The following is a 13,689-nucleotide window of genomic DNA, read 5'->3' as shown; positions in this document are numbered from 1 at the left end:
GTGAGGCAGGTGGCTACTAGGAGGAGGGCTTTTTCTGCTGTGGCACCCCGGCTCTGGAACGAGCTCCCTAGTGAGGTTCGCCTGGCACCTACATTGTATTCCTTTCGGCGCCAGGTGAAGATCTTTTTTATTTTCCCAGGCATTTTAGCATTAATTCTGTATTTTAAACTCCTGCACTGCTGCTAGGTTTTATTGTGGCTGTATAGTTATATTGTGGTTTTAATGTTCTATATATTTTAAATTGTTTTATTGTGTGCTGTTTGGTTTTAATTTTTGTGAACCGCCCAGAGTGCTTCGGCTATTGGGTGGTATAGAAATGAAATGAATGAATAATGAATGAATGGATGGACGGATAAATAAATAAATAAATAAATTGGTTCAAGGAAATCAGTTAACCTATTGGATGTCTCCCTGACAAAAAGTAAAAGGGCTGTGGCTTTGTATGTCAATGAGGACAACTGACCAAAGTGGAGGCAGCCGTCCTGAGGGATTTTTCCGTTTAAAGAGGCAGAAGCTGGAAAAAGTATAACCCCGGAGCAGGAACATCACAGACTGCAACAAAATCTCCCTGCTGCCCATCAGCATCAGTGGCTGAGGTGATCTCAAGCACTGTGTTGGAGAACCCTAGGATTCCATTGATGATAGTATCCTCCTGGCCTGACTTGTGAGATCGGTATTAGAGGCACCAGTTGTCAGTGGTTCCGGCCCTATCTGCAGGGTTGGTTTCAGAAAGCAGTTTTGGGGAGTGCTCCTCAGACCACTGGCATTTAGGCTGTGGGGTGCTACAGAACATTATTTTGTCCTGCTAAATATTAATGCTAATTAATATTTATATGAAAATGTTGGGAGTGGTCATTAGGGAATTTGAAGTGAGGTGCCATCAGTACGCTGATGACATCCAGCTCTATTTCTCTGTAACATCTGAATTGGGAGACTGTGCAAGTCTTGGACTGGTGTCTGCATGCAGTGGTAGGCTGGATGAGGACCAGTACACCAACTCTGAATCCTAGCAAGAAGGAGGCTCTGTGGTTGAGTGGTCCCCGTGTTTACAGTTGAGTCAGTCGCCTGCTCTGGATGGGGTTACATTCCCCCATAGGAGCAGGTGCATAGCTGCTCATTGATCCATTACTGTCACTGAAGGAAAAGGTGTCTTCCATGGCTATGAGTACCTTTTACTAGCTATGGTGGGTAAGACAGTGTCAAAGAATATCCCTCAGGGTTTCCCAATGCTACCACTACAGTGTCAAGGAACAACCTGTGAATTTGCCTACCCATGTCCCCAAATGTCAAAAAACCATATAGTTTTTCCACTGCTGTTCCTCTTCCGTCAGCTCTTCCTGTTTCCTCTGGCTTCTGGGATGATGATACTGTTTCAGGGATCACTTGCTGCAGTTCTCTCTGGTCAGACCTATGACTGAATCCCTCTGGTGCTGGGGATCTCATTTCAGGTCTCATTCCAGGTGAGATCTCTGAGAGCCAAACTACACATTATGCTGAGGTTTATCTCTTTTTTTTACTCTCATGTAAGCATATGCTAAGCAATGTACAAAACAATAAAGAATAACATCATAATAAAATACTGTAAGTTATTACTGTATACTGGCAAAAAAGCACCTAACCAGTAAAGGTTGTTGGTGAGATTAAGAAAAGGAATTCCCCCCCCCCAATCCACACACACATCCCTCTACACTCACCCACATTAACAGTAGCCCTTAGCTCACTGCCACCACCACCCCATATAAGGGTGTGAATAACCAGGAAATTGGCAACAATTTCTTACATCTCCCATTCTATGAAGTTTAAAGACGTGTGAGTCTACTACATTATGACATGTTGCTCTGTGCATGTGTATGTATACAACTTTATGAGTTACAGCCTAGCTGGACCATGCCAGTTGTATTTTCCCATTGCTATAGATTTAACCCTTCTCTATTTTTTTCGCAGCAGCACCCCCCCCCCGCCCCGTGAACAAAGTTTGTATCAGAGTTTGTCAATACTGTAGCTTCTTATTGCACAGAGTAAAAGAGATAGGAATCTGCCAGTGTCTGTTAGGGATGTCTGTCACTGGGAAATCTGATCCTTTGGGGGCTTGCCTGATTTCTGCAGTGCCCCCGACTCGGCTTGCATTTGTGAGCTGAGCCATGGGTATTTCCTGAAATCTGGGCGTTTTTCTATTTCTTTTATTTGCGTAAATAGAAATTTGCACAAATTACAGCTGTGATGTGTGTAATTTGCACATAGTGCAGCTGCAATTTGCACAAATTATGCAAGTTATGATTGCAATTTGTGCAAATTACACCAATTATGGCTTCAATTTGCACAAATGTCTATTTGCGCAAATAAAACCCCAGAAAATCCATGAACTGGCCTCAATGCAGATCGAATTGGGCCAGCTTGCGGGAAATGAGCCGAAGTCTGAGCTCCGAGATGATGAAAGCTCAGTGAGCCCACCCCCCAGATGGATTCCTCTGAGAACCCTGGTGTCTGTGTCTGAACTGAGTCTGTACACTGAGGCAATCTGAGAGGAATGTAGGAAGCTGGTTGTGGTTTTCCTGTGGGCAGCTGGTTGGCCAGTGTGTGTGAACAGAGTGCTGGACTAGATGGACCCTTGGTCTGATCCAACATGGCTCTTCTTATGTTCTTATATAAGGTCAGACTAGATGTTGCTTTAGCCCACTATTATCTATTCTGACTGGCAGCAATGCTCTAAGGTCACTGGATGATGTCTTTATCAGAATCTGTACTTTATCCTTTTAACTCAGCCTTCCCCGACCTTTACCTTCCAGATGTTTTGAACCACAACTCCCAGCATTACTGACTATTGACCATGCTGGCTGGGGCTGATGAGAGATGAAGTCCGAAATATCAGGAGGCCACCAGGCTGGGGAAGGTTGTTGTAACTGGGATTGAACGTGGGGCATTCTGCCTGCAAAGCAGTGCTCTGCCCCTAAGCTATGCTCCTTCCCAAAAAGAAAAGGATGAAGTTCTGATGAAGTAAGCTCTTGTTTACAACAACCTCATGCTTCAATATACTAGATAGTCTTTAAGGTGCTGCAGGGATCTGTTTTTTGCTGCATACAGAAGATGGAGGGAGGGTGTTGTTGTTTGTAAATGGCAAGAATCGATAGATGAAAGGGAAAGTGCTGCCTGTTATTCAGCTGTTGATTCATCAATTAACATTACCATCATTCAGCTGTTAAGGGAGCAATCCTACGGATACTTTGGATTCCTGAATCCGAGGTTGGACACAGAGCTCTCCCGGGAATCCATGCTGCCTCAGAGAGGAGGTAAGGGGGTATGCTGGTGTGTGGGGCGGAGAAGACTGGAGGGGCCCGCTTACATAGTATCCACAGGCTTCTCAGCCTCCTTCCCTCCCCCTCTGCAGTGCCCCAGCTAGATGAGCAAAAAAGCCCATCTAGCTAAAATGCACAGCGGGAGGTGTGGCAGAAGCGGCAATCACCTCCGTTGTAACTCCCGCTCCACACAGGATTCTTGTAAGCTTTTCAGTTTGGAGGCTTATTGGCATCAAGGGTAGATCTCCTAGGACTGTGCCCTAATTCAATATTAATTCCTCAAGGCATTGTCCGTTAAAAACGCTGGCACCCTAACGTAAAATTCATCTGTTATAACAGAGAGAGACAGAGAAAGAGATTTTTATTTGCACGATCACCAACATTTTAGAATCCATACTTCGCTTCACCAAGAAAAGTTTCCTTGGAAGGGTGGAGAATGTGAATGCGCAGTGCTGGCCCAGGAACTCTATGTGGTGAGCAGATGTCCGACATTATGGGCCTCTTGTGCCGCGCTGCCGTGAAGCATCATTTCTCAGCAGCCTTCATGTGAGGTTGCAACATTTGAATTAGCGCCGACAAGCTGATCAAATGGGTGGAAAACATGGCAGCAGAATAATGGAAAGATTTTATCCCATTAACATTTGGACTGACCACCCACCTCACAAAGCACCTTATGCTACTGTGGAATAGTTGAGACTCCTATCATTTGCCAGCAAGATATCAAGAGTGAATGACTGTGAAGAAACACATAAAATCCACAGGCAGGGTATGTACCCAGCAAGCTTTCAGCTGTAGGCAAGAACTCATCAGCTCAGCCTTTGATTATGACTGAGGTGGAAATGTTGCAAGGATTTTGCTGTGAGTTGTTTACACAGTATGGAATGCCCGTTTGCACTTTAAGGAATATGAGCAATATTTAACAGAACGTTTGATTTTAACTTTGTGGAAGCAGTATTGCCCCATTATCATGTGCATATGATCATTGTTTCTGGACTAGATGGTACTGAATTATGCATATAATAAGGGCAATGCCCAGTGGGCTGGTTCCTGCCCAAGGAAGACTGCTGGCTTCCATTATGTGTGGTAATAGCAAACTGCAGTGATACACCAAGGGAGCAGGGAGCATGCCAGCACTACAGAACTGCATCCATTGCTTCCTTTTGAATGGTACAACTATTATAGGATCCCAAGAACATGGAGTTCTAGGATGGCTTGCATCAGTGCCACTTCATGTCAAACCGAGAACTGAACTGTCTGTAGCCCATAAGCCTAGGTGAATGCAGGCAGTGAGTAGCTGATTGCTCTCTTCTCCCTGGCATTCTTTGGTTGCTTTGTTTTCCTTAGAAGCAGGACTGTGGCTTTAGGATAAGGGTTTGCGTGAAAGCCTGGGATTGGCAGGAAACCTCCAGCAAGAAGGAGGAATTTCAGGCCTGTTCACTATGTCCTAGGGTAGCCTTCCCCAACTGGGTGCCCTCCAGGTGTTTTGGACTTCAACTCTCATCTGACCCAGCCAGCATGGCCAATGGTCAGGAATGCTGGGGGTTGTAGTCCAAAACATCTGAAGGCAGGGGCGGCATCAAAGGTAGGCATGGTTGGACAGCTGCCAAGGTCCCACACCCCAGTATGGTCCTATTGACAAGCGTCTCCTGAACTTGCTCATCTTCTCCACCATTGCAGCTTGCCTCTTGCTGTGGCCCAGACAACAATGGTGGTGAGAAGGAGGAGCAGACAGTGTCACTGCCTACTTGCTCATTGGCTCTCTGCCTGTCAATCAGGGAATCATGAGACAGAGGTGGTGGAACAGCAGCTGGTAACAATGGTGGTGAGAAGGTAGACTCACTGAGGGAGGGGGCCCACTGAGGGTGTCTTGCCCAAGGGCCCTCAAACACCTGGACCCAGCACTGTTTGGAGGGCACAAGGTTGGGAAAGACTAAGCTAGAGCCACTCAGTTTTCTCCAGTAAGGCCAATGGGAAGGAGGATGCATGGTCCCCAAATAACGTTGTGCTACTGCAGAAAATGAATGGAACCCGCAAGAGGATCCAGGCCACAGATAAGGGCAGGCTGGATCTTGACTTGGTGAGGAAACGGGAGGGGAGGCAGCTGGGTGTTGCCAGATGGGAGCCCAAGATATAACAGGACAAAGATGGTAAGGAGCCTGGATATCAAGTTCCTGTGGAGTGAATGGGTTCTCTGATGCTCCAGAGGGTAAAACCTAAACCAATGGGCTCAAATGTAAAGAAAGGGGATTTTGACTAAACATTAGGAGGAACATCCTGATGGTACAAGCTATTTGCCTCATAAGATGCTAGACTCTCCTTCATTAGAGGTTTTTTAAGCGGAGGCTGGATGGCTACTTACCTGGAGTGTTGTAGTGGAAGAAGTTGGATTACACGACCTTTGAGGTCTCTTCCAACCCTGTGATTCTAAGACCAGTTAGAAATCATTTCAAACTTCCTACACCCGTCCTATAATGTTCTGTCTGGCAGTACAGTAAATTATCCTCTTCGCCTTCTTGCCAGTCATTAGACCATAAACTATAAATGTTTTCCATTCACTTGCATGAAATCTTCTATGATAACTGTGACTCTGTGACACTGATTGAAAATGAATGAAAGCTGCACTCCAAAGACACTTATAAATAATTTTAAGAGATCACAAATTAATGTCTTATGGGCATCTTTGGTGCTGTACAGCAACTTGAGAAAATGGATTAATTAAATAAAGCAAGAGTTCGGAAGAATGTTATCATGAATAATTCTGTTTAAAAGAAGATAAAAGATGGTGATGGTAATAATAATAATTGTTATTATAGAGGTGCAGCCTATAAACGATGAAACTCTAGAAGTGTTTCTGCAGCTTGGATATGTCATTGAGGCAGTAAGTTGTAGGACTGTGCATGGACCCCCGATCTGACTCAGGAGCTGCTTCAGGGCTTCTGAGTGGGCCCGATTCAGCTCGAGCTGATTCGCCCTCCCCCCCAACTCGCCTTGGCCTACGAAGCTGAAGCGGGATTCGGACATCCAAATCCTACTTTGCCCCCCCCCAATATGCCATCCAGCCCCCCCCCAACATGCCACTCAGCCCCCAGCTCCTTACCTGGGCCCTTGTTCTGGGGGGGGGGGTGCCACCACCAGTGGAGCCACCGCTGCCACTGCCGGGGGTGGGGTTGCTGGGGAAGGTGCTGCCCATCACAGTCTGCCAACTGCCTGTTCTGCCCTCTTTGCAAGGTGGGAAGAACAGGCAATTGGCGGGAGGCACTGGTTGCCTATCATGCCTGCATGGCCTCCTTTCTTGCACGGAAGGAGACCATGCAGACTGGACAGGCACAAGGGCATGAGTCACCTTCCAACTGCGCACTCTCCCTTCCTTGCAAGGAGGGGAGGGTGCCTGGCTGGAGGATGACTCCTTCCTCTGCTCAAGCCTTCACGGGTTCCCTGCTTGTGAGGAGTCCGTGAAGGCTTCAGTCAAGCGGCAAAAGCAGGAGTTGCCCTCTTAACTGCGCCCTCTCCCTTCCTTGCAAGGAGGGGAGGGTGCCTGGTTGGAGGATAACTCCTGCCTCTGTTCAAGCCTTTGTGGGTTCCTTGCTTGCGAGAAGCCTATGAAGGCTTGAGTCAGGCCAGGGGAAGCAGCTCTCAATGAGGGCGAGCTCTGCCAGTGCCACCAGGGGAGCTGCTGCCACCACCTAGGCCCTCTGGATGTGTGCCGGCAGCCATCTTACTGTTATGGGGAATGGGGGGAGCCATTTTTAAAATGGCAACTCCCTGTATTTCCAGAAATACAGGGAGTCACCATTTTAAAAATGGCTCCTCCCTCTGGAACAACAAGACAGCTGCCAGCGCGTGTCCAGAGGACCCAGGTAAGGAGCTGGGGACTGGGTGGCAGCATGGCAGCTGGGCCTCTGGATCGCACCAAAGAGCACCAGAGCACTTCTGAGCAACCCAATTTGCTTGGGGCCACTTCATGCCCCCTCTGCCTTGACTCGGAGGTGGCCCACAGTGGCCTGAGCCACCCCTCTTTGACCCGGAGCTCAGGCTTCGGACTGAAGCGGTGCACATCCCTAGTAAGTTGTCCTCAGTCTTGGATTGAGAATGGGGGTGTCTCCAGGTCCTGAAATCAGAATGGGAGAAATAAACCAGTCTGTTTGAAGTTTACAGTAATATGCAACTATTAACCATTCATAGGACCCAGCTAGTGGTCTGAGAGCGTCTAGTTGTGTATTATTGCTAAAGCGGAGCAGGTGCAGACCTAATCAGAAACCTGGAAAGCCAATCCCTGGACTTCCATGAAAATATGGGATATAAGTGCAATAAATGAAATATTCTTTTTAAACAATATGAATGGTTTATATAGCATTTTGAATGTGCAGAAACCTTTGAAGTCTTTGATAGTCCTCACAACAACCCCATACAAAGCTGCCTTATATTGAATAGGGAGGGGTGATAATGTTGTTCAGTTTCTTTCTTTCTTTCTTTCTTTCTTTCTTTCTTTCTTTCATCTATTAGAACTTACGAAAATTTGCAGATTCTTCATAAATGGGACAAAAATAACTTGAGATTTTTTTTAATGCAAATGTGGGAGAAAGCAAAACTGAAAGATTCATATATCCAGGCTGAGGGCTTTGACCGCTTACCACTCAAAGGTCTGGGTTTGAATTCCTGTGTATTCAGACATGTTTGTGGTGCTCAGTTAGGGTTGCCGCCACCTCTTTTTTTTCCTGACAGTTTCTTCTTTAACAGCTTCATGGCAGGCAGGTTCAACACGGTCTTCTCCATGCTGGAAACAGGTGTAACCATTGCATATGGCCAGTGCAGCTGGGTGAGAATTCCATTTGGTTTCTTATTTGGTACGAATGTATCAACATTCACAAATTTCTCTGTAAAAAGGGCAGAAATAATTGGAGATTTTAAAAAAAAATTGAATGTGGGAGAAAGCAAAACTGAGAGATTCTTCCATTGCTAATTATTGAATCAAACCATTAGGTCCATCTTTCCTATCACTGTCTACTCAAACAGGACGTGTGTCTCCAAGCTCTCAAACAGGCGCCTTTCCCAGCTCTGCCGTTCAAGTCCCCTTTAATGGGGAATGCCAGTGTTTGAGCCAGGGAGATCATGTGCTCCACCAGAATGGAATGGACTGCAAACAAAATGCAACTACCAGGCAGGTAGCTGTGTAGCAAATACTCTGAACAGATGAGCAGTTCAGCAGCAGCAGCCGAAGTTGTATAGTGCTTTTAAGTGTTCAAAGTGCTTCACATGCCTTATTGAGTTGTAGTCCTTACAACAACCCTGTAAGACAGGGGAAAGCAACATGGTGCCTGTGGGCACCAATGTGCCTGACACCTTTCTTGACACCCACCAAGATGCCCTTAGAGGGAGTCATTTTAAAAAATGACACATTTTCTTCCCAGCAGCTGGGATTGCTGTGAAATAGGTTTCTGTTGGTGCTAAAAATGGTAGATTCAAAAGAGTTGTTTAGTGTATTGGGGCTCAGACCCCCACCTCTGCCTTGTACTCAGTCTTTTGGGGAAGGTTACTTGTCCTTTTCCATGCTTCCCAAGGCAGCCATTTTGTGCTGATGCCAGGACAGCTTCTCAAATTGCCAAATGGGCTCATGGTCCCCAAAAGTTGCCTGCTTCTGCTGTAAGGAAAGTCAGAAGTATTATCCACCATATAACAGACAGGAGTGGGGGACTGAGGCTGAAAGAAAGTGGCTTGCATAAAGCCACTCGGTGAGTTCATGGCAGGGGCAAAGCTCAAACTTGATTCATATCTCAGTCTCTTACATACTCCCAGGTAAATGTGCAGCCTCAGCCACTATACTGCCCCCGCTCTTAAAGCCCAGTGAATTATTACCACAATCTATTTAACTAACGAGGGGTCCAAATTTGCTTCCTTCTCATCAATGTCACTGATAAACAGATTATATGTGAAAGGCATAAGAGCTAGACTCTTTCATGCTCTCTCAGAATGCTTTGTACCAGAATTCCATAAGGATACCAATATTCCAAGAATGACAGACATCATGCATGCATTATTTACTTAATGTGTTTCTTAGCTGCCTTAGGGTGCAATCCTATGCAGATAGGTGGCCGCCTCCGAACTTGGAGGTGACCACCTATCCAGTGCAGGGCAGGAGAAGCACAGAGGGGATCGTTCCCCCTGTGCTCCTGCTGCCCTGCATTTTTGGCCAAATGGCCTCTTTCAGCTGTCTAGCCGCGGGAGGGCAGAGCGGGGGAGGAGGCTGCCGTATGTCACATTGAATGTGTTGTACAGGCATTTCTGCCCTCCCTGCCCCAGAACACCCTCAGACATGCCCCTTTTCGGCCGCTCTACGCTCCTCTCGCAAACGTGGAGGACGGGGCTGTTCCACACTGCCTTGGAGGCAGCGCGGAAGTGGGGGTAGGTCAGTTCTCTGGGAACTGACCTCAGAGCGTGGGCTCCAAGGTCGGTTCCCAGAAAACAAGATATCCTATGGCCGTCTAGCCACTGACTAGCGGCCATAGGATTGCTCCCTTAGAAGACTACAGTCTTCGCAAGATAGCTTACAATATAAATCATACAATTCTATATTAAGAACAAATTAATAAAATCACAAATTAATAAAAATAATAATAAAATGAAACAGTAGCAAAAGCAGCAACAGAAACCTTAATCTGAAAGCTGAAGAAAACAAATACATTTTAAAAATCCTCTTGAAACAGCAACAGATGGGGCAAGCCATATATCTCTTGGGAGGGAGTTCCACAGAGCAGGAGTCACCATGGAGAAGGCCCTGTCTCTAGTGGCCACCAACCTTACAGATCTTAGGGCCTCCAATAATGATCTTACATGGGCAGGTTCATGAAGAACAGAAGAACATTAGAAGAGTCCTGCTGGATCAGACCAAGGGTCCATTTAGTCGAGCATTCTGTTCAAACAGTGGCCAACCAGCTGTCAACCAGGAAACGACAAGCAGACCACGAATACAAGAGCGCCCTGCTGCCCGTGTACCATCTCAGTACCATCTCTGAGCATGTAACAGTATATTATTTTTAATATACTGGTACCCTCCTCAACTCACCAGGAGTGGCTTTCAAATCCAAATATGTTTATTATCTACTCTGTCCAAGTTGGCAGTCCAGTACATTTCTGACATAGCAGAATGTGGATGGAATATCCCCTGAGCCAAAGTTCCTCTTTCAGTTTTTAAAGATGTTCAAATGCACCAGATTTAAAAACAAAACAGCATTCTCTTATAAAGAACATTCTACAGTTGGTAAAAGAAGCTGCAATATGTTCCACTTCTTGTCCATTTCCTAATGCTTAAGCAATAGTGCTGTTACTGAGAAAAACATGTGTCCAGATCCTATTGCCACCTATGGAATGGCAAAGTCTACAGGCAAGTATCACTGTCCATAGCAAGCAGTATGAAATTGTGGTAATGCGGGGGGGGGGGAGACATTATGTAGGGGGGAAGACATGAATGAACTAAAAGCTGCAGTAAACCATGCATTTGCACAGTGCTCTGTACAAGGCATTCCTAACACATTGCATTGGACCCATTGAAATTAATGGGACTTCAGTTAGTCATGGCTAACTTAAGTCCCATTACTTTCAATGGGGCTAATCTAACTATGAGTAAGTCTGGATCCAACCCATTGTTTCCACTTGAACAAACCAGACCAAGTAATTCAAAATAAAATCCAGGTAGAAATTTGGCTGAGAACATCAGAAGCTAGCATCTCTAGTGACTGAACTGTCATAACAAACTGGCAACTCTGGTATCATAGGAGTGAAGTCTATTCAAATGTTCTTCCTCACCATAATGGTTTTTAAAATAAATAAAACAAATCCTTCATCTCTATAGGGTACTATGGATTTTGACATATAACTTATTTTTTATTGAAGAGCCATTGAATCTGTTCTCCTAAGCTATTACACTTTATTTCACTGAGTTACATTAAAACTCTGAATACAAATGAATGTAAATGTTTAACACTGTCAAATGCTTACCATGTATTTGATAAAGACTTTTAATTTACAGATGGCTATCCTCAAGAAGAAATGATTTACAGATGGAGAAAAAACTCAGTAGAAGCTGCAGACCAGAAATCTTGGAGACTCTATCAGTTTGACTTCATGGGTCTCAGAAATACCTCTGATATTGTGCAAACATCAGCAGGTAGGTATACCATAAAAAGGAATGATCTCTTCTGAAGATTTAGGGATTTGGTACAGCTATTTCTGCAGCAAGAAAACTTGTAAACACAGGGCAAGATTATCACCACAATCTAGAGTGTGGATTTTCACTGCCTATGTAAATTCATGTAAATAATAGCTGCACAGGAGACAGGAGGAGGAGACCAAGTCCAGGCACCCTTTCCTCCTACCCTCAACACGTGATGAGCACCTCAGTGTAATACACAAACCATTTTTATCAGTTTAAGTAAGTCAATGCATGCAAAGTGGAGCCAAGATCTATAAACTTCACATGGATATGATGGAATGTATATTGGCTTTGACTACCCAGGAAAGAGATCTTGGAATTGTGGTCAAAAGGTCACAGGAAATGTCAAGCCTGTGTGGTGTGGCAGGAGGAGGAGGAGGAGGAGGAGGAGGAGGAGGAGGAAGAAGAAGAAGAAGAAGAAGAAGAAGAAGAAGAAGAAGAAGAAGAAAATTCATTGCTAGCAATTATTAGAAAATAGATTATAAATCAGAAAAGGCATTATACTTGTATAGTGAGGTCACATTTAGAAGAATGGGTTGGATTGAGGATCTGACCTCTGTTGTTTGAAGGCTCTGCTCATAGAAGGTGCCTTTGCACCTTTTGAGAGATCCCCCCTTTCTCCCTACACCACAGCTCACCCCATTCAGCAGGTCCCCTGACCCTCTGTGTAGAATTTTCAGGGGGCTGGAGGGGCTGCTGTGGGGAGGAGGGGTCATAGAAGTTTGCTTCTGCCACCCCAGTTGCATCCACCTAAATCTGGATCCAACCCACAGTGTATTGTTCTGATCATGTTAGATCAAAAAGGATATCATAGAACTGGAAGAGGTAGCAAAAGGGGCCACCTATAATAACCAACGCTAAGGCGACTGGAACTGTTTTATTTAGAAAAAAGATGACTAAGGTGGAACATGATAGAGGTTTATAAAACTGATCGACTGATTGGTGTGTACTGATTGAATAGAGAGACATTTTTCTCCGGCTCTCATAATAATACAAGAGGGGGAGGGTTCACCCAATTAAGTTCATGGGCAGTAGGTTCAGAACTGATAAGAGGAAGTATTTCTCCATAGAATAGGTTGCTTATAGGACTGACTACCACAGGCTGTGGCCTTAGTGTTGTGTTGTTTTTAAAGGGTTGGATAAACCCATGGGGATCTACCCATCACTTGTGATAGCAAAATGGAATGAGCCTTCATTTGCAGAAGCACCCTGCTGTGATAACCAGATGCTGGGGATGGCAACCACCTTCATGTCCTATGTGTGAGCTTCCAAAGGCATCTGGCTGGCTGCTATTGGAACTGAATCCTGGACTAGATGGATGCTGGTCTGATCCAGCAAGGCAATTCTAACATCCCTATGTTGTCAGTGTGACAGTGCTGACCATCTGTTCCGTGGAAGGAGAGTTTGGATTCTCATACACTGTCTATTGCTGTGTAAGAACATACTTGGATCAAGGCCATTAGGATGGCATCCATTAGGATGGCCAAGAGTCCTACTTTACAGTGGACAGTCCTCCATTTTGGAGAGCTGGCAGTCCTCTCTTTGATGGGCTGTCCAATCCAAGTCTGATTTAAAGTCAAAGAAACATAAAGAGGGAGAACAAGGGTCCATCCACATTTAGCACCTAGACAGAAGACTTAACAAGCACATAAGTCATGTGGTCAGTCTTCTCCACTATGGTGAGATGTATTATATTCCTATTTAATAGGGTTATAATACACCAGTGTGGTGTAGTGGCTAGAGTGTTGGACTGGGAGGCGGGAGATCCGGGTTCTAGTCCCCACTTGGCAATGAAAGCTCACTGGGTGACTTTGGGCCAGTCACAGACTCTCAGCCAAACCCACTTCACAGAGTTGTTGTTGTAAGGATAAAATGGAGGAAGAGGACGATTATGTATGCCACTTGGGGTTCCTTAAGGAGGAAAAAAGGCCGGATATAAATGTAATAAATAACTAAATAAAATATTTAAATAATAGTTATTATTTCAAAATCCGTGCATATACATTTACATATGCAAATGTTATGAAAATATTTTGTCCTCTGTTTTGGCAATGTGCGGTCACCCTACCATTCGTTGCATGGTTTCTGAAAATATGGTGCACAGATTAATAGACCCATCTAACTATTCATTAAAACCCTGACGTTGGTACGACATTGCAATATGTGCCATTGTACGAGCACCGGAATCCA

The 13,689-nt window shown here is 45.1% G+C and overlaps 1 protein-coding gene across 1 annotated transcript in view; it reads left to right on the top strand.

The window, feature by feature from the left end:
* GABRG3 (gamma-aminobutyric acid type A receptor subunit gamma3) overlaps positions 1-13,689 on the top strand; it is a 420,232-nt gene that overhangs the window by 349,238 nt on the left and 57,305 nt on the right. The window contains exon 5 of the mRNA XM_084845522.1: positions 11,317-11,454. Within this exon, the coding sequence (XP_084701648.1) occupies positions 11,317-11,454 (138 nt within the window). The remainder of the gene's footprint in view (positions 1-11,316; positions 11,455-13,689) is intronic.

This window comes from Heloderma suspectum, chromosome 3, assembly GCF_057233095.1.
Source record: "Heloderma suspectum isolate Gila_16-S chromosome 3, 16-S_ref, whole genome shotgun sequence".
Classification (NCBI taxonomy): Eukaryota; Metazoa; Chordata; class Lepidosauria; order Squamata; family Helodermatidae; genus Heloderma; species Heloderma suspectum.
This window is presented reverse-complemented; position numbering and strand designations above follow the sequence as displayed.